General features: G+C 44.1%; 2 protein-coding genes across 5 annotated transcripts in view; one reads left to right on the top strand and one right to left on the bottom strand.

Moving 5' to 3' along the window:
- Positions 1-207: 207 nt before the first annotated feature.
- LOC149342840 (uncharacterized) lies at positions 208-8,044 on the top strand. The gene is made up of 4 exons (XM_089545340.1): positions 208-590; positions 2,584-2,853; positions 5,086-5,312; positions 6,155-8,044. Exons 2-4 carry the CDS (start codon positions 2,593-2,595, stop codon positions 6,873-6,875), a joined length of 1,209 nt encoding a protein of 402 aa, XP_089401466.1. The 5' UTR covers positions 208-590; positions 2,584-2,592; the 3' UTR covers positions 6,876-8,044.
- A 1,219-nt stretch (positions 8,045-9,263) lies between these two features.
- Positions 9,264-27,756, bottom strand: part of LOC149342839 (neurobeachin-like protein 1) — a 91,137-nt gene continuing 72,644 nt past the window's right edge. For all 4 annotated transcript variants that reach the window (XM_089545336.1, XM_089545338.1, XM_089545339.1 and 1 more), the window contains 11 exons: positions 25,706-25,815; positions 24,890-25,007; positions 24,713-24,810; positions 23,977-24,093; positions 21,679-21,881; positions 19,816-19,988; positions 19,629-19,723; positions 18,737-18,850; positions 17,723-17,875; positions 13,416-13,567; positions 9,264-11,724 (listed from right to left, as the gene is read on the bottom strand). In XM_089545336.1, the coding sequence (XP_089401462.1) occupies positions 11,580-11,724; positions 13,416-13,567; positions 17,723-17,875; positions 18,737-18,850; positions 19,629-19,723; positions 19,816-19,988; positions 21,679-21,881; positions 23,977-24,093; positions 24,713-24,810; positions 24,890-25,007; positions 25,706-25,815 (1,478 nt within the window). In that variant the 3' untranslated portion in view covers positions 9,264-11,579. The remainder of the gene's footprint in view (positions 11,725-13,415; positions 13,568-17,722; positions 17,876-18,736; positions 18,851-19,628; positions 19,724-19,815; positions 19,989-21,678; positions 21,882-23,976; positions 24,094-24,712; positions 24,811-24,889; positions 25,008-25,705; positions 25,816-27,756) is intronic.

Raw genomic sequence — 27,756 nt, 5'->3', positions numbered from 1 at the left:
TATGTCAACTGCGGTGTCTGCGCAGACCGCGCAAGCAGCCAGCCCGCCCGCACAACTCTACCGCAAGCACAGATGTGGCAAGAGCAGCAAGAGCAATCATGTGAGCGAGGGAAGAAGCAAGCACGCACCACTGCGCGCCTCGCGCGTACACAAATAGATGGCAGCACTAGCCAGGCCCCCAGGCGAGCGGTTGGGTTTTTTTTTTTTTTATGCTGCTTTTGTGTTCCTTTTAACTCTGAAAGACCGGCTGGCTCCTCGGCGGGAGAGGATGCCGGCGGCACTTAGCGTTCACGATCTGGCTGCGGCGGCAAGCTTGCGCGGAGGCGCGGCGCTCTCGCGTACAAAAACCAGTTTGTCTGTTTGCCCCCTCTCGGAACAACGGAGCACCTGACGGCGCAAACCTGAGACGTCCGTGCTATCCGAGCTGACCGAGACGGCATCGGGTGTCACATCATGGAACGCAGGGAATCGCCGACTGGGCCTTGACGATCCACGCTGGATCTCTCATCCATCGGTGCTCGCTCGGAGTTCAAAGCTCCGGGAGCGGTGGCCCGCTCCGTGAACGTCTTTGCCACGTTTGTTGACATCCGGTAAGCATTCTTTTCTTTTGCCTAGCTCCTTGTCTGCCGTGTGTCTAAGCTCAGTCGCGTGGTTTGCTCGCTCCGTTTCTACTACAAATGCTTTGAGAAGTGTGTGCAGCCGTCGTCTAACTTCGACGCTGGACGAATTATCAGCTACCGCTGACTCGCGGTGCCTGCCAATTGTAGGCTCGCTCTCTGGCTCAGTGCCGCTTGTCGATGACTCACAGGAACTGCTCTAAATCAAGTAGGAAGCATCTTTCCGAGAACGGGCCTCAAGCTACATATCTATCGGTGATTCACCCAGCGGTAGTTGCGGCGTGTCTGTCGCCAGCGCACTTGACCCGCAACCGTGTTACGGTCAAGACGAGGTCATCAAATGAAGCGCAACCGGCAGCTTTCGGGCGGCGTCTTGTCACTAGCGTGGCCTCCTTATTCGAATTATTAAACGCGCCACTGGCCTCAGAACTCTGTGGCGCACATCGGTCGTTGCACTGCACTCCGTGGTCGACGATCCAAGCTCATCGCTTCCGTCAACATTAGTGAGTGCAGCGTATGGGGCCACAAATCCGCGCTGATAAAGCTACGCGAAAAGTTTTTTTAGTAGTTTTGTTAGTTTTGTCGGCTGCTTTTCTCGTGTTGTACGCTGCAGTGCAGTAGCTCTTACCCCGCGCCGCGCGACACCGCGGAAGCGGCTTTATCTGGCCACTTTTGCCACTTTGTCACCCATGCAGGCGCTTCCTTATCTTCATTTTACTTCGTCTGCTGCTTGTGCGTATTTTTTCCTTCAGAGCCGCTGCAGGCTGGCCCGTTCCTGGTAGACTCTGACCGACGGCACGGGGACTATTTTCGATGGCGTCGGTGTCATAGATCATGGGAGACAGGCCCAAGTGCGAAGTTCCCCGGGATGAGAGCAAGAAAAAAAAAAAAAAGAACGTGGGTTCGGTTGCTCCAGAGTGCGTTGCAGCGTAAAACAAAGGAGTTTTTTCACGCATGAGCACACAAAAAACCAGAGATGGTTGGCAGGGTCCGGAGCGCATACGCGCCTGGCAGGCCGCGGCAAAAGGGGCCCCTGGTGGGGTCTTGCTGGAGTTATTTTCGGTTCAGAACCTCCGGGAAGAATACATGGTTGATTGGGTCGAATAAAGGGTGAATGGCCGTCGCAGCTATTGCCACACGAGCCTGTTGTGCACATGGGGCAAGAGACCAACTGGCACAATACACAGCTGCAGAGGTCCCAATTGCCTGTTACGACATTTAAACTGGCTTAGCGTACCAGAGCTAGAAAACAAAACAGATAAACTTATTGTGCCATAGGCAGCCACAGTGTTTGCTTTTAATTAATTTTACCTCTGTAGCTTTCATGCTAGGCTGTGTAGTGCTTCATTATATGGAACTATGCTTAAAAATGCATGGCTCTGGAGGAACTGCACCACAGGGTAATGCCATATACATGGCAAGTTGGACATGCCATACAGTAGTTCGTGAAGTTGAGTCACGTATGTAATAAAAAAAAAAAAGGCAGCTCAATGACGGTAACGTCTGTCATCTCTGAACTACAGGACATTATGTATTCAACACGTGTTTTTTTTTTTTTTCTCAGTTGTATGCATAACCAGTGTATAGTGACAAGACAGGTCGCACATTTCTTTCTTTCTTTCACAGAGCACCCAACTAAAATTACTGAGTACTTTCTGTTGTCGCTTTGGCTCAAGATCGTAACCATATCAATGAACGTTCCTAGGGAGATTTCATTTTGTATTAAAATATTGATCTCAGGTGCAGGTCGTGCTTATGTTGAGGGTGGTATGACATTTTCATTTTTTTTTAAAGAAGTTATGCTAGGTGATCCAAAATCAACTTCCTTGCTTTCTGTGGCTTCCTTTGGGTTAATTCCCATGCACGATTTGAATTCCATAAAGAATGGTTACTGGAATGCATTTGGTGCTTTAGAAATTGGAACTGAGTGTATTTTAGCTGCAAATACCACGCTGTTAAATTGCAGGTGTCAACCATGCCATCACGGGAACAACCCAGGAGTGGTGGTTCCTTCTCGTGTAGCAGCCCAACTTGCACAGGCCTCTTGCTGGGTGCCGTGGCGTCAGTCCTGGTCATTGGAGGGATCTTCCTGGCCTTCCACAACTGGGACTACAACTGGCTACTTGTGACAGGCATTGGGTCGCTTCTAGTCCTCATTGCAGCTGCTGTGCCCTTCTGCAGCCGGGAAAGTGGCAGGCCGGTTCATGGCAAGCGAGGAAATGGTGGCTTGCACATGGTGAGGCCCCGACCATAGTGGTCTTCATGGCATTCACAGTCATACGTTATGTTGAAGGTTTGACAAGTACTTTGGCCATTGTACAAGTGGAGTTTTTGTTCATGAAGCTCCTGTGTAAGCTTTGAATCATCTCTATTTTATATAGCATTTCCTTGTTAGCTTATTAGTCAACATTTCTGGACTTTGCTTTTTCAGGTGAGCTTGTTTAAAACTTAATTTTGTATTCTTTTATTTCACGAGCAGGACATAGTGGTCTTACTTGAACTATTGCTCTGCGAGAAATGTTAAACTACTATAGACACCAAATTTTGCTTGCATGTTTTCTTTCAAGTATGCGCCTAGCCGCTGCAGTCGCATTTCGAAGGAAGTGAAATGCTAGAAGCCTGTGTACTGTGCGACGTCAATGCACGATGAAAACCCCAAGGTGCTCAAAATTATCCGGAGCTCTCTACTATGGCATCTATCATATCCCGAGTCGCTTTGGGCCATTAAACCCCATAAACTAAACAAACCAAAACCAAATGATGCGTTAGACATAAGCATACATGTACCACCTATGGTGTTCCCCTGTGACTGCTAAACAATTTGTAATTAACTTCTCTCATGCAGTTTCAGTTTCATCAACCATATGATGGCTGTGATGTGTAAGGAATGTTTAGGTCACATGGGCCATGAAAAACAACTGCAATATAATAGCTGATAATTAGTTTAAATTCAGTACAGTACAGTACATAAGCTATCCTGCTTCAAGATTTGCAGTAGCAAAAAACAATGTATCAGCAGTTACATTGCAGTTGTTTTTCATGCCTCATGTGACCTAAACACTCCTTACATGTCACAGCCACTGCGCGGTTGATAAAGCTAAAACAGCATGAGAGAAGAAATTCAGTTATAAATCACTTAGTGGTCGTAGGTCATTATACGTCATTACAATGAAGAAAACATGCAACTAAAAAGGTGTGTCTACGGTCCCTTAGAAGAAAAATGCTTGCTTGGCTGTCTTTGCCTAGAGTCTGGTATTGCCAGAAATGTGCTATTGTGCTCAAACAGATTTAAAAGGAAAGCACTTGACCAAAATAAGTGTGCATTTTTGCATCACATAAGCTTTAAGTCAAGCTTTTAGTCAAGTGAGACACATACGAGGGGGTACCCAAAAGAAACCGGACTTATTTTTGTTTGAACTTATTTGTTCACATTTTCAGCACAGACCTTCAATATCACCGGACTTATTTTTGTTTGAACTTATTTGTTCACATTTTCAGCACAGACCTTCAATATCCTTCAAAGTACTCTCCACTTACAATGATACTGTATTTTCATTCTACGAAACAAAGAAAGTAGCACGTGGCAAGGTCGAGTGAGTATGAAGGTTGAGGAACAGAGGTCATGCCATTTTTGGTCCGAATTTCTCGTAGAGACAGGGCTGTGTGAGCAGGGGCATTGCCATGGTGGAAAAAACCAGTCACCCGTCTGCCACAAATCAGGCCGCTTCCACCAAACACTGTTGCCCAATCTTTTCAAAACATCCAAACAGAAAGCCTGGTTAACTGTCTGACCCTGCGGAACAAATTCTGAATGGACGACTCCTCTCAAGTCGAAAAAACAAATCAGCATTGTTTTGAGGTTTGGTTTCACCTGACGAGCTTTCTTGAGGCGAGGTGAATTTGAAGTTTTCCATTGGCATGACTGTTGCTTGATTCAGGATTTAATTCAGGAACACTTGAGTTGTCCCCATAGCATCGTCCTTGAACGTCTTTCTGAATATTTCAAGAGTTTGCGTTCCACTTTTTCCGAGAAAAAATCAGAATTTCACCGGCGCACACTGTTCACGAAAATCAGCCATTGCAAAAACGACACTCACACAAAACAGTCGTCACTCTAAAACTCTGCCTAAACTAGTCTGACCTCCTTCAGCGACAGCACTCGGCTTACTGACTCTGAAATGTTCGTTCTATGCGCTCCTAGCGGCAAAATGCGGTACCACAGAAGCTGTGCCGATTCAAAAAATTAGTCCGGTTTCTTTTGGGTACCCCCTCGTATGGAACATGTGGGGCTGGTACTTTCGCTGTACTCTGCATCCAATACCAAAGTGCTATCTAAGTGCTCTACAGAAAGAAGCACCTGTCTACCACTGAAAAGGCTGGTACTGCTTACAATTGAAGCAAAGCTTGCACCGGGTTGTCTTCATCTGCTGACACAGCAGTAACACGTGTTTTCTGCTGTCATCTCCAGGCCAACAGTGAAACACTGCCGTCAGCTCCTCCACTAAGTGCCACATACTCAGTCAGCCAGCTGTCGCTGAACATCCTGCCTCCTTTATATCCTGGATGTGAAGAACTGCCACCAAGCCCCCAAAACAGCCCACCAGGCGGTGTTCCAGTCAACCACATCATGAACATCAATGGCCAGAGCTACCTCCTGCTACCTATCGTCTCACCCACTGCACAGACTAGCACAAGGTATGTCAGTTGTGTACTGTTGATATATACGAACCAGAATCAACTCATCAGTAATGAGAATTGCAAGATTGTCTTGATGAGTTTCTGTAGCATTTTACTGCGGAAGCAGTGCTGCTGTCACTGTGCGAAAACACCGGTCTGGGTGACCAAAGCCTCAGTGGGGGCAGCAGACGGGAGAGGGAGAGGAGGAAAGAGTGAGGAAAGGAGGACGCTGCACTGACAAGGGAGAGAACGATAAAGGAGGAAAGTGGTGCAGCATGCTGCTTGCCTCCTTTATGCCACATGCGACACTTGCACCGAGAAATGCAATGAAACTGCAAAACTGCATTTGCATTTCAGCCAAATCTTTCCCGAGCCCTGCGTCCCACTGCGACTCCATGGAAGGCTCGTTTCCATGGGGTGCAGAACAGAACCGCGTTCCAATATTGGATGGGGTAAAAGCACACCCAGTTTGCGAAGTGCAAGAAGGAACAGCTATGTTCTTGTAAAGACATGGGAGGAAGGGTTGGGTATCTGTTGATGATACTTGACGTATCAGTGGCTGTTAAGACCCAGCAAGCTGCAGAGGACTTCACAGATCTTTAAAACAGCGTAGTCAGAGAGCACAAATCAAATTACATGGTGCAGTTTTCGCGCAAATGGAATGTGGCAGAAGGGAAAAGCATCAAATGGAAAAACGCCATCCTTCAAAGTGCAGTCTGCTTACGCAGGTCATTGCATCAGATCATCTGTAAATTCTTTTCCTAAACGAATGTGTGGATTTAAATGCATATACGGGCTGCTTCAACCCACTTTTTTACCTAGCGAGAGGCCTTTGCCTTACCTGTGTTTTTCTTTTGCAGCACTACAACGGAGGCACAGAATCCTTGTTATTCAGCCGCCCTGTCCTGCCTTCAGGTTCAACTGCCCTCGAAACAAGAAGGCGAGCGACAGAATGAACTTGACCCTGTCAGTGAAACGAGTGTTGTGCCAGAGACGCCATCCACCCCCTCTGTTCTACCAGCAATGCAAAGAGATCTCCTCTGCGAGTCTCCACCAGCGGAAGACACGACATCACCACTGCCAACAACAAATGTGTCCAGCCCACCTGCTCTCCAAGTGTTCGATGCGATTCCTTTGACAACGCCAACAGCAGAGCGCCGGGACTTGGGGGCACCCACGGCGCCTTGCTCTTCAGAGTCGACCAGCACCGGTAGCACCCGGGTCAGTCGCACCAACTCTGTCAGTGAGAGGACGACAGTTGATCTCCAGGACTCTTCTCTGCCGGACGATCTTCTCGGTGTCTCAGAAACCGATGTCGCTGTCAGTGACCAGTTACCACTGATTGTCATTGACCCAGAGAGCTCCGAAACAGCTCTGCAGAACTCTCGTGATGACTCTGCCCAAAGCACGAATGCATCGCAAGCGGAGAACGACACAGATTTCCTGCTTACGGTGGGAGCTGATGCCAGTGATGTGGACGATGATGACAGGCTTGTTGGGGCCACACCTCCACCAAGCTATGATGAGGTGGCGAGCGAGCGAAACCCGAGTGCATTTGAACCTCCTTTTGGAACGCTGTGATAATTGCCACATTGCTTTAGCAGTACCGGTCGTTGGTGAAGTCGTATTGGCTTGCCCTCAGCACCTGTGTTGCAACATTTCTTGCATGGTGGCTGTGTTTTGACAGCGCACCTGTGAAATGTTTGTGGAACTTTTAAGCTGGTATCCCAGAATGCAACTGTCTGAACTCTGCTGTTGGTGCTCTGCTGGATCTGGAGTGCGCTCTCAAAGAAGTAAGCAACTATGGAGTTTTGGGATAGGTGGATGCACGTTGCTGGGCATCGTGCTTGACTTCCTTGCTTGTTCTAATGGACAGGCAACAGGATTAATGCAAAGTATTGTTCCAGAGAAGAATGTGAAGTTGTGTAGCTATATACAGGGTCCGATGTGAAGGAACTGCAGAGTGGAAAACGGACAATGCAAAAGATGTACAGGTGATACTATAGCATGTTCTAGATGCCTTTCTGCTTGTAACTTGTATGCCAGGAAGCATAGATTGATTAAGCACTAGACACTTTAAGATGCAAAAAAGTTTGTAAACATTACTGCAATGGTGACAATCTTGCTCCATGTGAATGTTATTGCTTGCTTGAAGTAACGCATTTAAGGCAGAGTTTTTAAGAAGAGCAATGATTAATAATATGTAAACGAGACATGCGAATTGCCATCAAAGCAGGATCATGTGAGTGGGTGATTTTCAGAGGTCACTCCATACTCTTGCTCGTAAAAAAAAATTTCTTTGTGTTTTAGTTTCATAACAAAGCTAAGTGCAGCTATATTTTAATGCAAATGTATTAGGTGATTCACATGTACAGCCTCACTGTGTGGAAAGGTTCTTCAATGAATTCTGTGCTGCAGGATAATAGACTTTACTAAAGGGCTGTGTGGCGTTCCCATAGTGACCTTTTTTTTTGTTTGGTTGGCTTGTGCTTATGCGTGGAACTGATAAGAAGACATGTTAAAAATTGCGTGTGCATCTTGAATGTTTCAGTGTATATGCTGGACACACTAGTATCATGCCAGGCTTAACTTCCAAGCTGGTTGAAGGTCAAGGTTATTTTTATACATTGCTTCAACAACATATTTGCGAGACATTAACTCGGCTTGCTGATCAAGCCAGAAACTATGGGGTCCAAGCAAATGTTTGTTCTTGTCACTGCCTTTGAAGAAAATAAATTTTACAAAACGTGGCTTTCTTGGTATCACAGAAACAACTGTGGTCAAACATGGTTATAATGAATTTGAATGCCCTGAAATATTAATATACATAGTGTAGATATCATAACCTTCAACAGGCAACATGGCATTGCACAAGTAATGCTGAATCAAATCGAGATAATTAATTATGGCTGTGCAAATATTCAAAATTTTACATACGAATCAAATGTTTGTTTTCGGATTCCATTTTGTCACCCATTTGTCACGATCCCATTGCAGGTTGCATACTGTTATGCTGTCTAATCAACCATATACGTTTCAGTTCGCATATACATATATATTTTTTTCACAAGCTGCTCAGTCAAGTTTAGATTAATTTGGGTTGCAAAGACAATATGCTATATTTTAAAAGCAAGGACAACAAAGTTTTCCTATTGATCTTTCTTGAAAATCTTTTTTCAATACTGAACAGTTAATTGATATTTGAAGCCATTTTTTATATTCATTTTAATAAATTTCAATATTTGCACAACCCTAAAAATTAATTTTATGCTTGGCCAGTTAGTACAAAACATTTAGAAACTGCCAGTTGTCATGAAAATAGAAAAACTGTTCCACAAAAATCTGGACATGAATATGTACTGCAAAGAATGAACAATGCGACATGTGAAGCACTTCTCTATTCAGATGGGTATTAATGACCTCAATGTTCAGTGTTTTAAAATCTGGTAATCCTGCAATCTCATCAGGTGTAAAAGCAGCAGTTATAAAAAAGCCTAAACTCATGAATCTGCAGCAAACATTGCATGCATTGGAACAAGAATTGTGTTTCTGTCTGCTCTGGTGGTTAAGAGATTGCACGTACAAATGAGCAAGGGGCCTTGATTTGACTAACATTCAGCTTGCATAAGTGTGTAAATTGATATTAGTGAAGTACTGATCCATATGAAGTAGAATATGCTGAAGCGAACAAAAACAGTTCAAGCACAACATTTTAAAATAAATTTTTTGGCAAGACCCAAAAGCAGAGAATATCTAGTAAGCAATATTAACTGCAGATATTTTCGTCCTTTGGTTCTGTGACTCAACAGAGAAATTTTAGCATCTTTTCAGTTAGCAACATGCAGTTTTAAAGCAAAAATTCATGAATCTGCTGCAAATGCTGCATGCATTGAATAAATCAGTACCATTATTTTCTGGCAGCATGGTAAGGTTAACTCATCCGAAAAAAAAGACAGTGTGCACATAATCTAAGGTGCTGTGGTTGCAATAATTTTATTCAGATATGTGTCTATTAAATAGATTGCAGTCTCCGGCTTCCATGGCATATTTACACAAATGTACAGAGTAAACTGTAAACAAGGCTTCCCATCTTAGGAAAACAATAGAGTCCAACTGGTATAGATATATATATATATATAATCACTCATATATATGTAGATATATATATATGTAACAACCATTAGTATAAAAAAACACAACAAGTAAACGTTAGGTGCAAACTCTCTCTGTGAAGAGCTCGCCTCTCATGAGCCCATTCTGACTGACTCCATCCACATGAGACATTCTGCGTGTGCATACAATTTTGCATAAAGTGACTACAAACAATGCTCTTATGTGAAAAAGCATATCCACTGGCGCATTTAAGCACTCTTGCTCTGTATAAGTACATGGCCTGTGGAATTCGTACAACGTTTGCAAGCATAACACGCGACTTCTAAATCCCTCCTACACGTCTGAAGTCAGGAAACAAAACCAGTCACTCTACTAACCGACACCCTGTCAATGAGTTTGGAATGATGCAACAGCAACAAAAGCTGGCCGAGAACAATCTATATCTCAAAACTGCTTGCACTTTTATGCTTTCCAGCGCTGTTAGAGCTTCGATTACATCCCCTGGCGACAAGCACTGCTGAAAATCCTGCTGGCCTGGTTTCCAAACATTTAGCACCACCATGCATACGACACTTGTCCATTTCTTATGAGTAACATTACATGACAAGCTTGCTCAGCCTACTCTCAAAGAAACTTCTCCACAAGCTTGCCCATTCTACAGCTCACAGGAGTCTGTGCTACTACTTAATACACGTAAAATACATAAGTCCAGTAGGCTGTGCTACCATGTCCACGGTAATATACATAGGTAAGCTGGACTGCCAAGCGCGACGAAAGACTTCTCTCTGCATACTCCTGTAAACTAATGTTAGGCCTGTAAAAATTTCCCCAGCGGGATGTCACTGCGCAAGTCACTGCGCTACAGATACATGTTGTCTATTTATAGATATATCTGAATGCGGCGCAGTCTAACCTACATGTACTTGTGGTCTGGGCACTGTGTTCTGGAGTACTATAAACATTGAGAGCTTCACAGGTTTATCTGCTACCACTGTCTGAAACCGGACCGTACCAGGTCGTCCATTTTTCTCAAAAGACAGGTCACAACCTGCCTCTCCATGTAATACATTTTCTTTTCTGCACTATCAACAGACTATATTCCGCTTTTGCGATTATGGCCATGAAGCAAAAATAACTCGAGGTACATAGCAAACAACAGAGCTTAACATGCAACATGAAATCGGGCAGGTATAGAGACAAATTAAGCATGTAAAGCCTGGAACAAAGCACAATTTGTAGGCAACTCCGACATAAAATAAGTTGCATTCATTTTCACTCTATCCCTGTTGTACTGCAAAGCACTGACACCTACTGCCACTCGCCACGATCAAGTGCCGTAGTCTGTTGAATCTAAATCGTAAGCTCCTATGATAGCACATAACAAGGTTAGCTTAAACAATTAACAAGCACATTTAAACAGAACAACAGAGTTCATTCTCATTGCACTTCACTTCAGAGAGCCTGCTCTGAAGAACGGCAAGCATGCCATGCACAATTCACAAACCATTCGCATTGCTTGCCCTGCACAAGATTGCTCGGATACTATTGTCCGCGATGCGTCGAGTCATAGCAGTAACATCAGGCGCAATGTTTTGTTAGCCTTTGTGCACCCAGTCAGTCTGCTGAACACCGACACTGAACCTCAAACAAAAATTCCATTTAAATCACTATCAAAGCAGCACCTCAGTCTGGACACTAAGGAAATTGTGCATCACAGTAAACACTACACGTAAGTGCCAAACTGACTGCTGAGGCTACATTTTACGGAAACTGCAGGTGCAACTACGAAATGCGGTGCAAAATATGCAATGCGGCAAACTATTCATTGCGCATAAGTGTGTGCCACCTCCTCACAGCACTGCACACCTTCCTTTTGTTAGCAACGGTGCTAGAACGAACACTCGTGCTGCTTCACTGTCACAACCAATGCTGCCAACAAGAGGAAAAGACGGAAAGAAAACATTAACAATACCCGTGCAAACGATTAGGAAAAAAGAACAGAACGTCTTGCACGACCACTATGCTCTCTGTGCTAGGTTAGGGCTCCCTGCAGTGCATGCGTGGAGGCCAGAGTGCATGCTTGCGAGTCACGTGTTGGGGAAGACTGTAGTTCCCCTTTCAGGCACCTGGGTCTTGAATGCTTGGGCGCTTCTGAGTTGGGTCCTGGGGGATTCAGGAGGAACGCAGCGACGACGTCGATATTCCAATGACAACCAGCTTCCCATTGCCGAGGCTGCAGATGAGGTGCGAGTTGGTCGGCGTTCGAACCACGGTCAGGATGGGAGAGCACAGTGGCAGCGACACTTTTTCAGCCAGGCTGCAAGTACAATGCAAGATGGCTGTTTAGAACATCATCACAGAAATGCAGTTGCAAAATGAAAACAGTACGGATGCAGCTGCGGAATTGAAAAAGCAAGGTCACATCACACATTTTCTCCATGACTTCTAGCACTTGTTTGCAATCACCATAGTTGGAGCAGACTAGATGACAAACGTACAAAATCTTCATAGTGAGTACTATCGCGCTCAATATGAGTTGCAACGCGCGGTCATCGACCGGGGCTCATTCCGTGGTGTGCCTCCTCCAAACAGTCGCTCGGAATTCTGGGAGAAACTGCTGTTCCAGGAAACAACAGCACCCTCGCTCAAGAAAAAGTTTCTCCCTGAATTCCGAGCAACTGTTTGGAGGAGGCACACCACGGAACGAGCCCCGGTCGATGACCACGCGTTGCAACTCATATTGAGCGCAATAGTACATACACAGCTGCAGTAAAAGGAATAAATGAAAAACTACACCAAGTACAACAAGCCGACAGAAACGTGCAAGCATGCAAAAGGACAAATCATGCTTTGAAGAACAATGAGCGTGCATATTCAGTGCTGTTCCTGAAAGCAATGTTTTGTGTAAACATTTCATATCCTTGATATCTCTGCTGCAAGAGCTGTTTCCTCATGCTGTGGAGGCTGCAAATAAATAAATAACAATAAAACACTGCCAAAAATTAGTCCTATTATTTCTGAAGTTCGACAGCATACCGCAATTACTTGTGTAATGAACTCACTTTTTCCAGAAAACTTTGATCTCAATTTGAAGGAAAATTACAACCATTTTTTTTTTTTTTTTGCGAGTCAAAATTCTATATTATACATCTGTCTGCCCCATCAGTCTGTTAGTCCATCTGTCTGTCCATCAACAAAAGTGAGTCATAGACAAGTTGCGTCCCCACGTCATCCGTGTTTGTGTCACTGGCGTTTAGCATTGTTAACTTCAAAAGGCGTTCGCTGTGTCACAGTGTGATCTGACGATTTTGGTAGTCAATGGCACTGGTTTGTGGCAAGGTAATGCTGAACACTGGCCCTGTAGGTCAGGTGCATGTTTTTTATGCGAGGACAAAAATATTGATAGACTTTTTTCTTGTAAGCGAAATTTCATATCATACACATGTCTGCCCGTCCGTCAGACTGTTCATCTGCCCACATTCCTGTCCGTTCGTCAACAAAAGCATGTGGTCGACAAGTTGCGTCCCCATGCTGAACACTGGTCCTCTAGGTTAGGTGCACGCATTTTACATGAGGAAAAAAAAAAAGTAAATCCTCAACCACAAAAGTGGCAGGTGGGTTCATTATGCGAGCGAGTCTATTACGTGAGTAAACACGGCATATGGGCTCATCATAGGACTAACAGTGCCGTGAAACCAATACGCGTGGGCTAAGCATGCTGTGGCTTGTCGAGAATGCCCTTTTGTAACCACAACTCTGTGGTGGCACTCTACAGACTGTGCCCTATCTTTAGGTGCTGCAAGGGAGCAGAAACCCTGCAGTCGTGCTTAAAGAAGGCAGGGCATGCCCATAAATTCCACTGCTTATTGTTTAAAACAATCCAAAAATGGACTATGAATTGTTCACTATTTAAAAATGTGCAGTTCCTGCACGCACTGCACCAGGCAACCTCCTGTGCTTGGTTATAAAAAAAAAAGCAAAAGAAGAAAAGCAAGACACATAGCGCACCCAAACAATTCGTAGATGACGAGCAATCCATCTTCGTCACCCGTGATGAGGAAATCATCGCATATAGTCATGTCTGAAATGGCCCTCGACACCTCCTTCCTCAGCAGATACTTCCCGTTGATGGTGTACAGGTGAAGCACATAGCCAGATTTCTGCAAAAAATGTTCACACAACAGTAAATCTAAGGTAAGTGTGAGGCACACCACCTCACAATTTAATAGAGTAAAATACTTTTTGTCAACTTTGAAATGGCATGCAGTCTTGCTCAGGTAGTTTGTGTTTCTTTGGCACCACTTTATGACTCCCAAGTTTTTAAGGCGAAAGCCTTTAATGCCTCATCGTTGTAAGCAGCAGTTGTCGACAGAAAATGTCACGCTTTTCAATTGGTCGAAACGGCCGTGACGTCACAGTGCGCGAATTTCAAACGGGGCCAATTGTACTTTGCCTAGTAACCATGCAACCAATTGAAGGGATCGTATAGTGATGCTCTAAGTAAGTGGGACTGAGCTTAGTTAATTGCTTAATTACCCAAATAGCCTAATTAACTTTTCTAGTCAGGCCATATAAATAAATAAAACCGAGTAGGAAATTGGTCGAGCTCGGGAATCGAACCCCGGTCTTCGGCGTGTGAGACTACCATGCTATCCACTCCGCCATGCCAGCTCGATGGTTTGGAATGAACAAAGGCGCATCATCTAGTGAATACACGGTGTCTTCGCTCACTCCCATCCTCCTCCCTTCCCTTCCCTTCCGGAGAGGTTTAGGTGTCCACCGAGATATGAGAGACAGATACATTTCCTTTCCTCAAAAACCAACTTAATAACCGAATGGGAAATGGCGTTCTATGAACTCCCTGGCAGAGTTGCAAGGTGCTGTCGCGTTCCACTCTTAGAGGCGAAGCTTAACATCTTAACCACACATCAGTGACCACACTTTAGGTAAAAAAAAGTGCCCCCCTGAATTTTGACGGGTGTTCACCGAGATATGTGAGACAGTTACTGCGTAATTTCCTTTCCTCAAATACAATTTTCATTTCCTTCATTACGGGCCCTCTTTGTCTTCTTTCACTTCTACTTCCTCCCTTCCTGTACGGTGCGGTTCAGGTGTCCACCGAGATGACAGAGAATTACTGCGCCATTTCCTGCCATTTCCTTTCCTGTTCAAAACGGGTGGTGGTGTTCCATGGACTCCCTGGCAGCGCTACAACACGCTCTCGCATTCCACTCCTAAACGCGAAGCTTAAGCGTCATTAATTAGCAGTTAATTAGTATTCAGGCATTAATCTGTAATAAAACCATTAATTAGTGATTTGTCATCACTTAGTAATTAGTACTCAATTATATATGACGCCACCAGTGCCACCGAAGCAGCGAAAGTGGTTCGGAAAACGCTTTCGCCTCTACGCACTTTAGACAGTCAAAGTGCCCCCTGAATTTTTCTGGAAGACCTTATGCTGAGCAAATGCCATGGATGCTTGCAATACATGCTGAAAAATTGAAAATCTGCTGAGAGACAAACGGGGGTCGGCATGACCTGTGCCCCACACAATGTGCGACATTGTTAAACAAGTCAACATAAGTGCCTTGCATGCCTTATTTTGCAGCCCTTTGTGGTTACCGATAATGTTTTGCAAGATCCTCAATGTTCACTGCTTCTCTTGATGTGTACCCAAGGACAAAATTTTGGCAAAAAATTGTAAATTATGGGTCTTAGCATCCTGAAGTGACACATACAGCTGTCACGACCAAGATCGAACCAACGATTTTGGGGTCAGTAGCCGAATTCCAAAGCCACCAAGCCACCTCAATGGGTCACCCCACATTTTGGAAGCGTCCACTAAGCGTGCAAGTCCAAATGGCCATAGCTTAAACGGGGCCAATTTTCTTGCCATAAAATATGAAAAATGCCACTGCTGCCATCTCAGATCACATTAATTACCAAAAGTTTCCACCGCCTTTAAACCAAACAGCCATCACCTGTTGCCGATTTCTGACCGTTTAGTATACAGGGTGTTTCACCTAAGACTTTCTGCAATTTTTAAAGATAAGCTATTTGAATTAGATGCTCGCTTTTTCTGGCATAGCATTGTCAGTGGTGTAGTACATCATAATTCAGCTAAGACGTGCTAACTAGCAGGCTTGTTAACCAATATTTAATAGTTAACTTTTAAACTATTACCGTTGGGCTCCTTAATTATTGAGAGGCATGTAGCCCACCGTAAGTAATGTCCATATCCGTTTTTAGAATTTCGAGAACGCGATTATCCTTGGCGCTGTGGCCCAACAAATTTCGCCTTCATCGCGCCAAAATGCATGCGGTTTGAGAAGCTTGAAGGCAAAGCAACCTCTCCAGTGAACCTAACTCGTCGAAATAGCCAAAATTTGTTGGGCCACAGCGCCGAGGATAATCGCGTTCTCGAAATTCTAAAAACGGATATGGACATTACTTACGGTGGGCTACATGCCTCTCAATAATTAAGGAGCCCAACGGTAATAGTTTAAAAGTTAACTATTGAATATTGGTTAACAAGCCTGCTAGTTAGCACGTCTCAGCTGCATTATGATGTACTACACCACTGACAATGCTATGCCAGAAAAAGCGCGCATCTAATTCAAATAGCTTATTTTTAAAAATTGCAGAAAGTCTTAGGTGAAACACCCTGTATATCATACGTATTTTATAGCACAAGCTCCATAATATCCACATTTGCACTACAACTGCTGATGCAGTGACAAGTAAAATTTTAGGTGAGATGACATCAGAGGAAAGACAAATCAGCTGTCATGACACAGCCATCATATATCTGCATTTGCAGCACCACCTAACCAGCATGAACCACAGCAGACATGCCCACCTATACAGTAAAACCTCGTCGATACATTTAAAACAAAATTGCGGAAAAACGTATGATCCAAACTGCCTAATTTTGAGAAATTAACTTTTGAATGAAGTACAAAGACATTAACTGGCAATTTCATTTTATAAAAATGTCAGTTAGCACTTCTTGTCACAAGATCTGAACAGATCCTTTCCTAGTTCTCGCAAAAATTCAGTCCGCGTTTGCGCTGTCTTAAGCATGGAAGGAACTTCGTAACGCGTCCGGTCTGCCGAAGGCAATGACGAAAGCAACCAATCTCTCTTCCTTGCCATTTTCGGATGCTTCAACCCATAGCAACTAAATACAGTGGGGAAACCACCCCGGTGGCTGATTGTGGCAGCGTTTCTGCTCTGCGTTTGCTGGACCCGGCCTGCTTGTGAGCGCATCGCTGCAGTTTCTAGATGTGCTCCCTTGCCCTTATGCAACGCGAAAAAAACCTCAGCGTTTTTCCTCTTAATGTCACGCCCCTGCAAAAACGGTTGTCTCGAATACTAGCACGCCATTTTTTTTTTGTTGTTGTCGCCAGGGGTGGTGCTTTGCCCCCTTGTGTCTAGGCACTGCAGAGAAACCACCACAGCGGGTGACCGCCGCTGCATTTCAGCTTTTCATGTCGCCTGCTCTCATGTGCGACCCACTTGCACGTTTACATAAACATACAATACGAACACAATTTGTCGAAATTTTGTAGTAGCCTGTAGTAGCATGTTTTCCAGGAATGTATTAACCAGGAGAAATGTAGTATAACTCTATGGGACATTTTGAATGTCCGCGACTTTGAGCGAACAAACCAGAAGTCATGTGAACCATGAACATATCAACGAGGTTTCACTGTACTCGGAGACAACTTTTTTTTTTTCTGCAATGCAGCAGAGACTAGGTAGGAAAGGGAGAGAGATAGGTGTTTGTCCCTGTGCCTCGGAGAGTGGGTTCCTGAGCCCTAGCGAACTTGAGCCGCCTCTCCAACTTCCCCCTTTCACTTCGCCGCACCCCTATCTTGAACAACGAACAACCTACACCCCATGGCACGGGGACAAAAGCCCGCCTCTCTCTCTTTCCTACCTAGTTTCCGCTCCATTGCCAAAAAAAAGTTGTCCCCTCATATAGTGGACACTTGTAGAATGTGGGTCCAGGGGCCGGACTCCGGTGCGCCGGCCAATCGCGCGAGTCAAAGCCAACTAGTAGCTGGGAAAGCCAACCACGTGAGAATCCAGCCCCAGCTCTCAGTGACAGTCACTAATTTTAACAAAAGGGTGATGCAAAAGCATATTAACTGCCATGGATCAAAATGCAGAAGGAGACGGTACTCTCTTCCTAGTGTGGGCGCTCAATCAGCGATTTCGGGCCAATTTCAAAGACTAGATTTCTTCAAGCTACACTTAGGGCAAATTGTGCTTAGTCCAGGTCTAAGTTCAAAAGAGCTGTTACTGACCAGCAGAGCATGAGGATCCGGGCAGCTGTGAACACAGATGAAGCCTAGATGTGACACTGACAGCAGCGCCACCTGTTCGGGCAAGTCTCCGGGGAGCCGCAGCGTGTGCAGGAAGTGGCCCTCGCGCACGCTGTGCACATTCACTGTTCCATCCTGCAAATGCACCACAACACCACACTAATCACACCACTGTGATTAGCCCCTGTGCTTGGGGGCAACACATCCTGCCTTCAATAACCACATTTTGGACAAAGGAAATCCGTAATTCTAGGTACCCATCATAATGCTAAATCACCTCATTTGAAGCAGCAAGCTCAAGAAAGCTAAGTAAGAAAAGTAGACAAATTTGAAAGCCCTTCGTCAAAGACTTATTTAATAACACTGCCCAAAGAAGACAGAATACCGAGGAAACAAGAGTGGCATAATTACATCCTCTGTGAGAATGCAGAACACTTTTCTGCTGTTTTAAATAGCATAATGTACAGTTGCCCACAAAAGTTTTCGGAACACGAAAATTACCAACAAAATTTAATTTCTGAGCAGTTACAGCATGCCTCCACAAACTGACAGATGAACTCCGTACTTTCCTCCGCGAACAGCACGATGCATTTCTTAATGCCTGGCTGTGCCTCTACGTAAGAGAGAGAATTCAGGCTTTGTGTGATTTCAGCATACTGAAAACTTTTGCGGGCACCTGTACCAACTGTTTCTGACCATGCAGGAAAAGAAAAAAAGAAAGAGGAACTGAAGAAACAATTAGAAGGTCCAAAAACACAGCTGAAACCAATAGGGTTGCAACTGGTCTTGCTGGCATTTTTGGGAACTTGCAATTTTTAGCTTCATAACAATGGCACACAGTCATCAAAAAATGAATATAGCACTATGGCACTTAATGGCAGAATTGCAACTTACTTTTTTTAGAGAAGAATCGATTTGGTGGATTAATGGATGCCTTCACGACTGTTTGAGGGGAACATTATGTGAAAAGGTTGAGAGGTAAGCCTACCGACATACCTTTGAACCAGAAAGGGCCATGTCCAGCTCAGTGATGACAGCAACACAGGTCACTTCGCTATCATGTCCACACAGTATCTGAAACGGTTTGTAGGGAAGAAAACTGCCAGAACCCTGCACAGAAAATGAGAACATGATCCTGCTGAAAGAGCAGCAAACAAAATTCACATTGCAAGCGACACTGACATGGTTCCACCCATCACAGGTAAGTCACAACCTGTCAAGTACTGCGTGTAAAGACAAGAACGAGTATAGTGAGATGCAGATTTAATAAACAGCAACATTTCAGAATGAGTGATAATGAATACTGGTCACATAAAGAGAGTCTGCAACTACCTCTATCTCTGATGCCTTCATTTCCCCGCTTACACTGCTGGCATGCTGGAATGCAGAGGTGCGGACCAAGAGCAGCAAGCGCCACATTTCTGATCCGCAGCAACCTTTATGCCACTATGCTGTACCTTACTTGCCAGCAAATGTGTTGAAGACTGCATCCAACTACTGTTCCAGTAAAAATTGATTCTTCGGCTCTTTCTGACTACGTTGACTTTATACAACAGCAAAAGACACCTTCAAGCTGAGAAAACTGGATTTAAAGATCTTCTCACCGGCCGATTCAAACTGCTGGCATCCTTACTGAAAAGGACAGGTTTAAGTAAATGGCGCCTCAAAATCAGTGCTGACGCACGCATTTCACTTGCAGGTGATGGTAACACCTGTACTCCATTTTCAGTGAGAGTGGTCTACTTGTGATTAGAATACTGCACCCTATCAGTACAGGCCAACTTCTATTTTTAAAGAAATACACGTACACCAGAAGCAGCAGCCAGAAATTCAGCTGCAAGACACAAAACCCAAGGAACGGCGCCATAAGAAGAGATTGTCAAATCACCAGCTGGTTTAGCTCCCAGATGATGCAAGTCGTGTCACGTGAGCCGGTCATGAGGTACATCCCACAGTTGTCCGTGGCAAGGCTTGTAACCACGTCTGTAAACCAGAATAAAACGATTAAGGTGCAAAGCCGCCACGCCATGCTGCTCCCACTGTAGCTCGCGATGCTAGTGTGAGCAAAGGCTCACCTTTGTGCAGGATGACATGTGCCACCTGCTTGGAGCGCAGCAGGCTGTAGGCACGCACACTGTTGTCCCAATGGCCCCCAGAGACAAGGAACTTGCCGTCTGAGCTGAGGACAAACAGGCGGCTATGCACCTTGGCTCCCGGCTGGAACACCCCAGCCAGCTTCTTGGCACTCCTAGAACCAAAAAGTTAACAATAAGGCAGTCAACCCTGCTGAGCGGAGACACAGTTTCGACTTTCACTTCTTCCTTGAAGTTGTGAAAAGTCTAGCTGGTCCTCAATTGTTTCACGCAATTTCTAAACATACTTTAGATTTCCCCATTAAAGTGGTCCAGAAACACAATTTTAGTTAACTGTTTTGCCTGTTGATTGCATACAGTGAGTTATAATGGTGTTATTAGTGTCGGTAATACCGCGTATATTCCGTTTTTTAATATTTTAATGTCCTCCCAAAAACAACTTCATGGCTCTGATGGTGTCGCCACACAGTGGCGGGTTTTTAGCAGCAGATATGACATCACCTGGCGCGAGCTTGATGATCAGACAAACAGTAAATATACTGCAAATTGTGTGAATAAAGACACATTTTGCCACCTGTCTGCGTTTTATATTAGATCAACAAAAACAACTTATTTGTCTTAGATAAAAGCCCTGCAAAGCAAGTAAAATAAAAATACACCACCAGGGGTGCTCTGGCACGGAAACGACGCTGCTAGTCTCAGCAAGAACGAGTTACAGAGAGCAGGCAACCATGGAGTACAAACTTCCGCGACGTCCTCTGGCTGGCTGTTTTGATTGGTTGCGCCAGGTGCCGTCATTGGGAGAGTGAAATAGGAGTGGGAAGCCCCGCTAAAATCGAGTTGAGGGCAGCGTTTTGTTTCCTTGTATTTTGAAATTTCTTCACTGAATAACTCCCGTTCCTGTGCATCGATTCCTGTAATTCTTTTTAAGTCAGCATCTGTGTGACATAAACAACCCACCTGAAGTATAGCCGGTATCCCCTCAAGCAGTGTTTTGCAGCCCCTTTAACAAGCTATGGAGTGGTTTCAATATCAGATGCTGAGAGTCCTGCACTCAATGTCAAGCCACACGCTGACCAGCACATGTCTAAAGGCAATGGAGTCCATTATGTGCTAATCATGACATTGCAGGAATGATGCGGTACTTCATATAGTTTGCTGTCCTAACTATGTCGCAATATACTTTTCTCCTGTTTTGAAATGCTGAGCACATGCTGTTGCCATGTTAAACTTTATCAATTCAGAAAGCTGTGCAATTTTAAGGCTTCTGTATTTTTCACATGACAAAAGCAGTGCTGTTTAGACAATAAATTAGCGGAACAGCATTTTGAGCTCCTACACAGCTTTCTACGTTCTTAGATGCTTAACTATGTGAATGCACGCCACATCTCTGGAGTACCGGAGACTAATCTGAAGCCTGTCATTTTTGACATGTTGTTGGCCGATTAGGCTTTACCCTGTCCTCTTCTAGACCTCTTGGTTAAATCAGTCGGTGAAGTGATTGCCCTTGTCTAAAAGTGGCCCCAGTTCAATGCCTGGAATAAGATGATTTCTCAACTAAAACATGTGACAAATTTCTGCAGGTTTCCTCAACAGCCACAGGACAGCACTCAGATGAATGTAGCAGTTTTAATTATTTTCTTCTAGAATAACTCCTGAATTTTGGGTGAGGATTCCTCTAAAGAAGTTTATTGTACACTTCAATTCAAATATATTGTAAATAGATAAATCATTTGCTTCAAAGTGAAAGATCCTTATGCTTGGAAATCCCTGGCAGCCATTTTGAACTAACTAAGAGACTCTTCCTCTAAGTAACAAAACACTGAGCGAAGGAGATGGACATACTTGGGATTCTGAAGGTTAAGGTCCTTCTCAAAGGTGAAGTAGTTGGGATAAGACCGGGTGCGATCATATGGCAGCCAGCCATGGACCCCAAGAGAGCCATCACAACCCACAGTGACCAGGGTGTCCATGAGACCATGTTGCATGAAGGAGCGTGCTGGTGACTTTGGGATGTTCACGTGTACAACAGGACAGCTCAGAGGGGCCTGCACATTTGCCACAAGCATTCAGGTGAGAGCCAAACCCAATTCCACATGACGAAAGACTAAAGCCAAGGTCGCAGAACAGAACCCAGAAAACAAGCAGCAAAATGTTTTACAAACAGGCATTTTTCCCAAAATGTGCATTTGCAGTGAAAGTTGTCACTGTCAGTGACCAGAAAACAGCAATATTAATTTGGCAAAGCTTCTGAAGTCATTTGATTCCAAAGGAGAAATAGGATCAGGAAAAAAGTTGACGGCAAACAAGTTAACGAAGAGAAAAGGGATGAAAAGATAAGCGAGTGTGTTGGCGATAAGCACACATACAAGCAGGCAATGCATGATAATTGCAATGAGTTTTTTTTTACTCAGACCTTTTCACATCAGTTACAACAACACTCAGAAAATTAATCAAGCACTACAGTTAATATAACGAAATTGAGAAAAGAGTCGAGAGGACAACGTTGAATAGAAACCAAATAAGAAATATCTGTAGGTGAAACCACCTATAAAATTTTGAAGTAAATGCAATTTTAATCAGTTACTTTTTTTTTTAACAGGTGCAAGACTACTGCACAACCACCGCTGCCCTAGGAAAGGCACTCTTTGCCTCGCGTTGCCACTGCTCTCTGCCACCTCTGCTACTAACGCATGACTGCCATTGGCAATGAAATCACGTGAGCAACCAAGTGGCAGCGATGACTGTGCACTGCTTGTCCTGTTTTGCTTTGCTATGTCCTATTGTTTTTCACTGCTTTTGAGCATGAAATGTTGCAGTGCCATGTGGTGTGATGTTGCAAATGCAAAAGCTGTGGAGACTGCCGTATTTGGCACTTCAAGGCATGGATCCCGTTGGAGCACGGCGCATTGCGTCAACAGTGGTCCCTTGTTGCGATCATAGATGTTCCTCTTGACGCTTTGTGTTTTGTTGTCAAGAACTTTTGCATGGTTCGGTCAAGTTTTTAGTTCCACAACATTAGCTAACTGATAGCCTTTGCCAAGAGCTTGTTATACCAAGGTCAACCGCCGCAAAAACCTTTGTTACATGGAGTTAACAAATGTACGTGCTTCAGTGGGGGTGGTCATGGGGAATTAAGAAACACTGCAATATCGAGAAATTTGCTGCATGCAGGCTCATTACATCCAGGTCTAGCTGGAAAAATATTTGACCCTAAAAATGAGGTGTAATGTATCACCACATAAAAACAAAACGAAAAGCTTTTGAAAGCTAGAAATGAAAAGAAACAGCATCAAAGCAACAAATTATTTGACACATCTGCACAAACAACATAATGTGGGCATTTGTACTCCCTTTTTGACCTCGAATGTGACTTCACATCTTAAAAAAAAAAAAAAAAAAGATTGATAACACTTGATTTGAACACCGTTAAAATACCATTGGAAGAAATTTTACGAGTGCAGGCCCACAATATCTAGCAAAATTTGTGACCTAAATAAAATTAACGGAATAATGCTTAGCATAGTCTGCCACGATCTCCTCGCCACAGTCAAAATGCAAGCCTACACATGAGATGTATAATACGGTACAGTATTATACAGTAATACAGTAGACCCTCGATGACACAAACCTCATAGCGCCGTTAAAATAATCGTACCATCCAAAATTTGCGTACAGAAGCATGGGAAATACATTCATGCCCATCTGTTTGCAGCTGATGGAATTTTTTTATGGCCATGCTCCAACATTCACTTGTGATGTTGGCAATGTGTGGGCTCTGCACCTCGCTGCTTGCAGTGTGTACAGTGTGACTGGTGACCATGGCAGCAGTGCCTGGTGTTCATAGGTGCAGTCACGGCTCAAGAGTTTGCATCATTCCTAATGGCATGTGAGTGTGTTTGGAACACACGAAATTCTGCAAATTGTACACAGTGCACTCCAGCCAGGGTATTTCACGAATTCATATGAACCATGCTCATATCATAGAGATTCTACTACATTACTTTTTTAAACTTGGCAAACGACAGTGCGCATTCTACAAGGTTCCCGACTCTCAGATCACAAAAGCTTTACAAGCACACACAAGGCAAAAAGGTATAACTAATTCCACTCAATTATATCTGCAAGACACAGGGTGCTTACATCCACCACATAGGCCTTGAGGTTTTGCAAGAACAAGAAGAGGTTCGGGGGCTTTGTGTCAGACTTGGTCATTCTCAGCAGGGCTCCCTCATGGGACAACCTTCTTGGATGAGGTTCCTGCAAAAGATCCTTCTCTCAGCCACATGCTTGAAGTGCCAGAACGAAGAAATTTTTCTTGTGCATGCCACATACTGAACTGTTTGATGTGCAAACAGTTACCATGTGGCGATTGCATTCTAAAAAATGCAGTCTACAGATGACAAAGATAGGAAATTGTCTTCTTGATTATAACGTCTACATTGAGCACCACTTTCCTCTATTTTTTTTTTACTGTGCACTTTGTTGACACCATATGCTGCAATGCACAAAGCAACATAAAAAACAAAAATGATTCCTTCATGCTGTTTGCAAAACACAGCAACACATTTTGTTCCTTAAAACTATAAAATGAATGCCTTCTACACCTTTTGTATGCAGCACACACTAATACGAATATATGTATGCATATATCATTTGAACATTTTACACAGTGACATTTTTTTTTTTTTAAAGTTACACAATGTAACAACCACTTTGTGTTATTGAATATCTGGTTAGGCAGTAGGCTACACCATTAAGCCATATAAACACACATCTGAAGTTTTACACATCACATCACAACTGAAGCAGCTTCTAGATTTTTTTTGTTTTCTTTGTCAGTTTTGTGCAGCAACACCCAAAAGAAATGCGAGCAGACCTTCAGCAATTGGCAAGGTGTCTGGCCAAAATTGTTGATGATTCCTTCAGTAGCTTCACGCTGAACAGGGTCCTTGATGGCATCCAGGTCAACAGCACCTGTCGAGCACAGCACAGGCACCCACTTAGCGTCCGTCATTCATGCGAGACCTCTCAATCTGACCGTAGGCTCACACACCTTCGTATGAGACGTAGTAGAACACATTCAGTGCCTCAACAGCTGCGGGTCCCTTCTGCTTGTAGCCGAAGATGAGGTCGATCCACTCATGCAGGTGGAGCGATACATACTCCGATTCCTGTCGGAGGAGGAGAAGCATGCTTACAACACTGAGGGAGCGAATATCCATGAAGAGAAAAACCCTCTTTCTGGAAGCCAAGTTGTGTACAAGTCTACTATGTATGCTGTCATTAAACCTTTCAGGTAGAAACAAGTCTTTTGATTTCGATTTTGGTTACCTAAACATGTTCACTGCAACAGCGATTTTAAGAGCCCTGATTCCTGTGTGTCGTGACCCGTAAACGTTTGGGTGTGGCATGACCCCCAAGTGAGCCTCACGCGAAGCAGACTTCGACCCGACAATAGATTGCAATAGCAACTTGGCATATGTGTTTTTCGCAGGCTATTTGAAAAGCCTGATCTTTCCCACGGCTTCAATGCATCACTAAATATTCGTGTAGCACAGCGTGAATACAAGACGTGATCTACCAGTGACCCATGATGCAGTGAGCGTGTTAATGCACAGAGATTTTTTCAATCCCCAACTAGGTTCAATTAACAGAAGTTGTCTGTAAAGCATACCGCTCCTCTGCTTCAAGAGAAAAGAACCCACAGGACGCGATGGCTGGTTTCATGTGGGAGGACAATTTCACATCTCAAGAAATACTAGGTTACCCTTGACCAAGCTAAAGGAAACTATGCTGCATGGGGAGTTTTTAATCTCTTGTTGGAATCAACACTTTGTTTTATGAAAAAAAAAGTCTGTAGCGAACACACCAGCGCTTTCCTATGCTTGTAGATGAAGTCCTCAGGGGAGCTGGCCCACGCAGGGAGCCTGACATCGTCCACCTGTTCCTTTGTTCCCTGGAGTCGTCCCAAGTCAAATCCTGAAGGAACAAAGAGCAGAAGTGAAAACCTATTATGTGGCTTTTTTTTTTTTTTCAGTCTACTCCAAAGGTTTGGTTTGATTTTTGTCGGGCTTAATGTCCAAAAGCGACTCGGGTATGAGGGATGCAATAATGGAGGGCTCTAGTAATTTGGGCCACCTGGGGTTTTTTAACGTGCACTGATATCACACAGCACAGTTCCCACAAACGTTTACCAACTCCACATCTTGTCATCTTGTTAACTGAGTTCTCAAGAAGCACCACAATAATATGCAATCGATGGACAACACTATCAAGGCAGAGCACTTCCGAATTATTGCACCACATCCTCCTGCAAGAAGCAACTGTACTATGCCGTGCTGGAAAGTAAAAAATAAAACACATTTGTAAAAGTAATACAAAGAAATATGACCTCTCTGCCAACTTTAACGAGAGGTTTATTTGTCATTAGTTTGCACCAAACTAGAGAATATGAAAGAAGCCAACAGCCACAGAAACCAAGGGGCACAGGGGATTTTTAATTAATTTATTTATTTTGTGGTGTTGATCAATTTAGAATATTACTGAATATGTTATCGCTTAAAGCGAATTGATTAGAAAAGCAGAAGAAAAAACAACCACTGCCGCCGGTGGGATCCGAACCCACGACCTCCGAATTACGCGTCCGGTGCTCTACCTCTGAGCTACGGCGACGGCTGTCACACCTTCTGCTTTCGGGGGTATTTATGTTTACAAATAACCTAACCTTTGAGAGTGTTCATCAGCGCCACCCACGTTCATAAGCGGCGGACGTGGAACGTCCTGAGTTACCGCAGGTGTGACGTAGAACGTCATCGAACGGAGAGGGTGGAAGCTGCGTGAGAACCCTCTTATGCTTCCTATGGCGTCAAAGCTGCCAGAACCGAGGCCCTCGCTAAGCAATTAAGCAAACAAGGAAAGGGGAATAAGGGGCTCGTTATAAATATGACAGAAACCAACAGGCACAGAAACCAAGGGGCAAAGGTTTTTTTTTATTATTATTAATTTATTTATTTTGTGGTGTTGATCAATTTAGAATATTACTGAATATGTTATCGCTTAAGGCTAATTGATTAGAAAAGCAGGAGAAAAAACAACCACATGCCGCCGGTGGGATCCGAACCCACGACCTCCGAATTACGCGTCCGATGCTCTACCTCTGAGCTACGGCGACGGCTGTCAAATGTTCTGCTTTCGGGGGTATTTATGTTTACAAGTAACCTAACTTTGAGAGTGTTCATCAGCGCCACCCATGTGGCGCTGATGAACACCCACGCAGCTTCCACCCTCTCCGTTCGATGACGTTCTACGTCACACCTGCGGTAACTCAGGACGTTCTACGTTCACCGCTTATGAACGTGGGTGGCGCTGATGAACACTCTCAAAGGTTAGGTTATTTGTAAACATAAATACCCCCGAAAGCAGAAGGTGTGACAGCCGTCGCCGTAGCTCAGAGGTAGAGCACCGGACGCGTAATTCGGAGGTCGTGGGTTCGGATCCCACCGGCGGCAGTGGTTGTTTTTTCTTCTGCTTTTCTAATCAATTCGCTTTAAGCGATAACATATTCAGTAATATTCTAAATTGATCAACACCACAAAATAAATAAATTAATTAAAAATCCCCTGTGCCCCTTGGTTTCTGTGGCTGTTGGCTTCTTTCATATTTATAACGAGCCCCTCAATCCTCAAACTAGAGAATGTTACATATATAAGGCTGCTTTTTTTGAAGCTGCATTGAGGAAACATATTCCATTCACAACTTCTTGTAGCATACACTCTCATTTGAAAAAACAGTTTTACATTCAATGTCTCACTGATTCATGGTCTTGCTTTATGTGGTATACAAACGAAAGGGATTGGCTACAAAACCACCCAGTACATCAGACAAACAGCCGATGCACACAAAATTACACTATGCTGTACA

Source organism: Amblyomma mixtum, chromosome 5 (genome assembly GCF_055824585.1).
Source record: "Amblyomma mixtum isolate Tamu chromosome 5, ASM5582458v1, whole genome shotgun sequence".
NCBI classification, from domain to species: domain Eukaryota; kingdom Metazoa; phylum Arthropoda; class Arachnida; order Ixodida; family Ixodidae; genus Amblyomma; species Amblyomma mixtum.
Note: the sequence above shows the minus strand (reverse complement) of the source record. Positions and strands in the feature narration are given on the sequence as shown.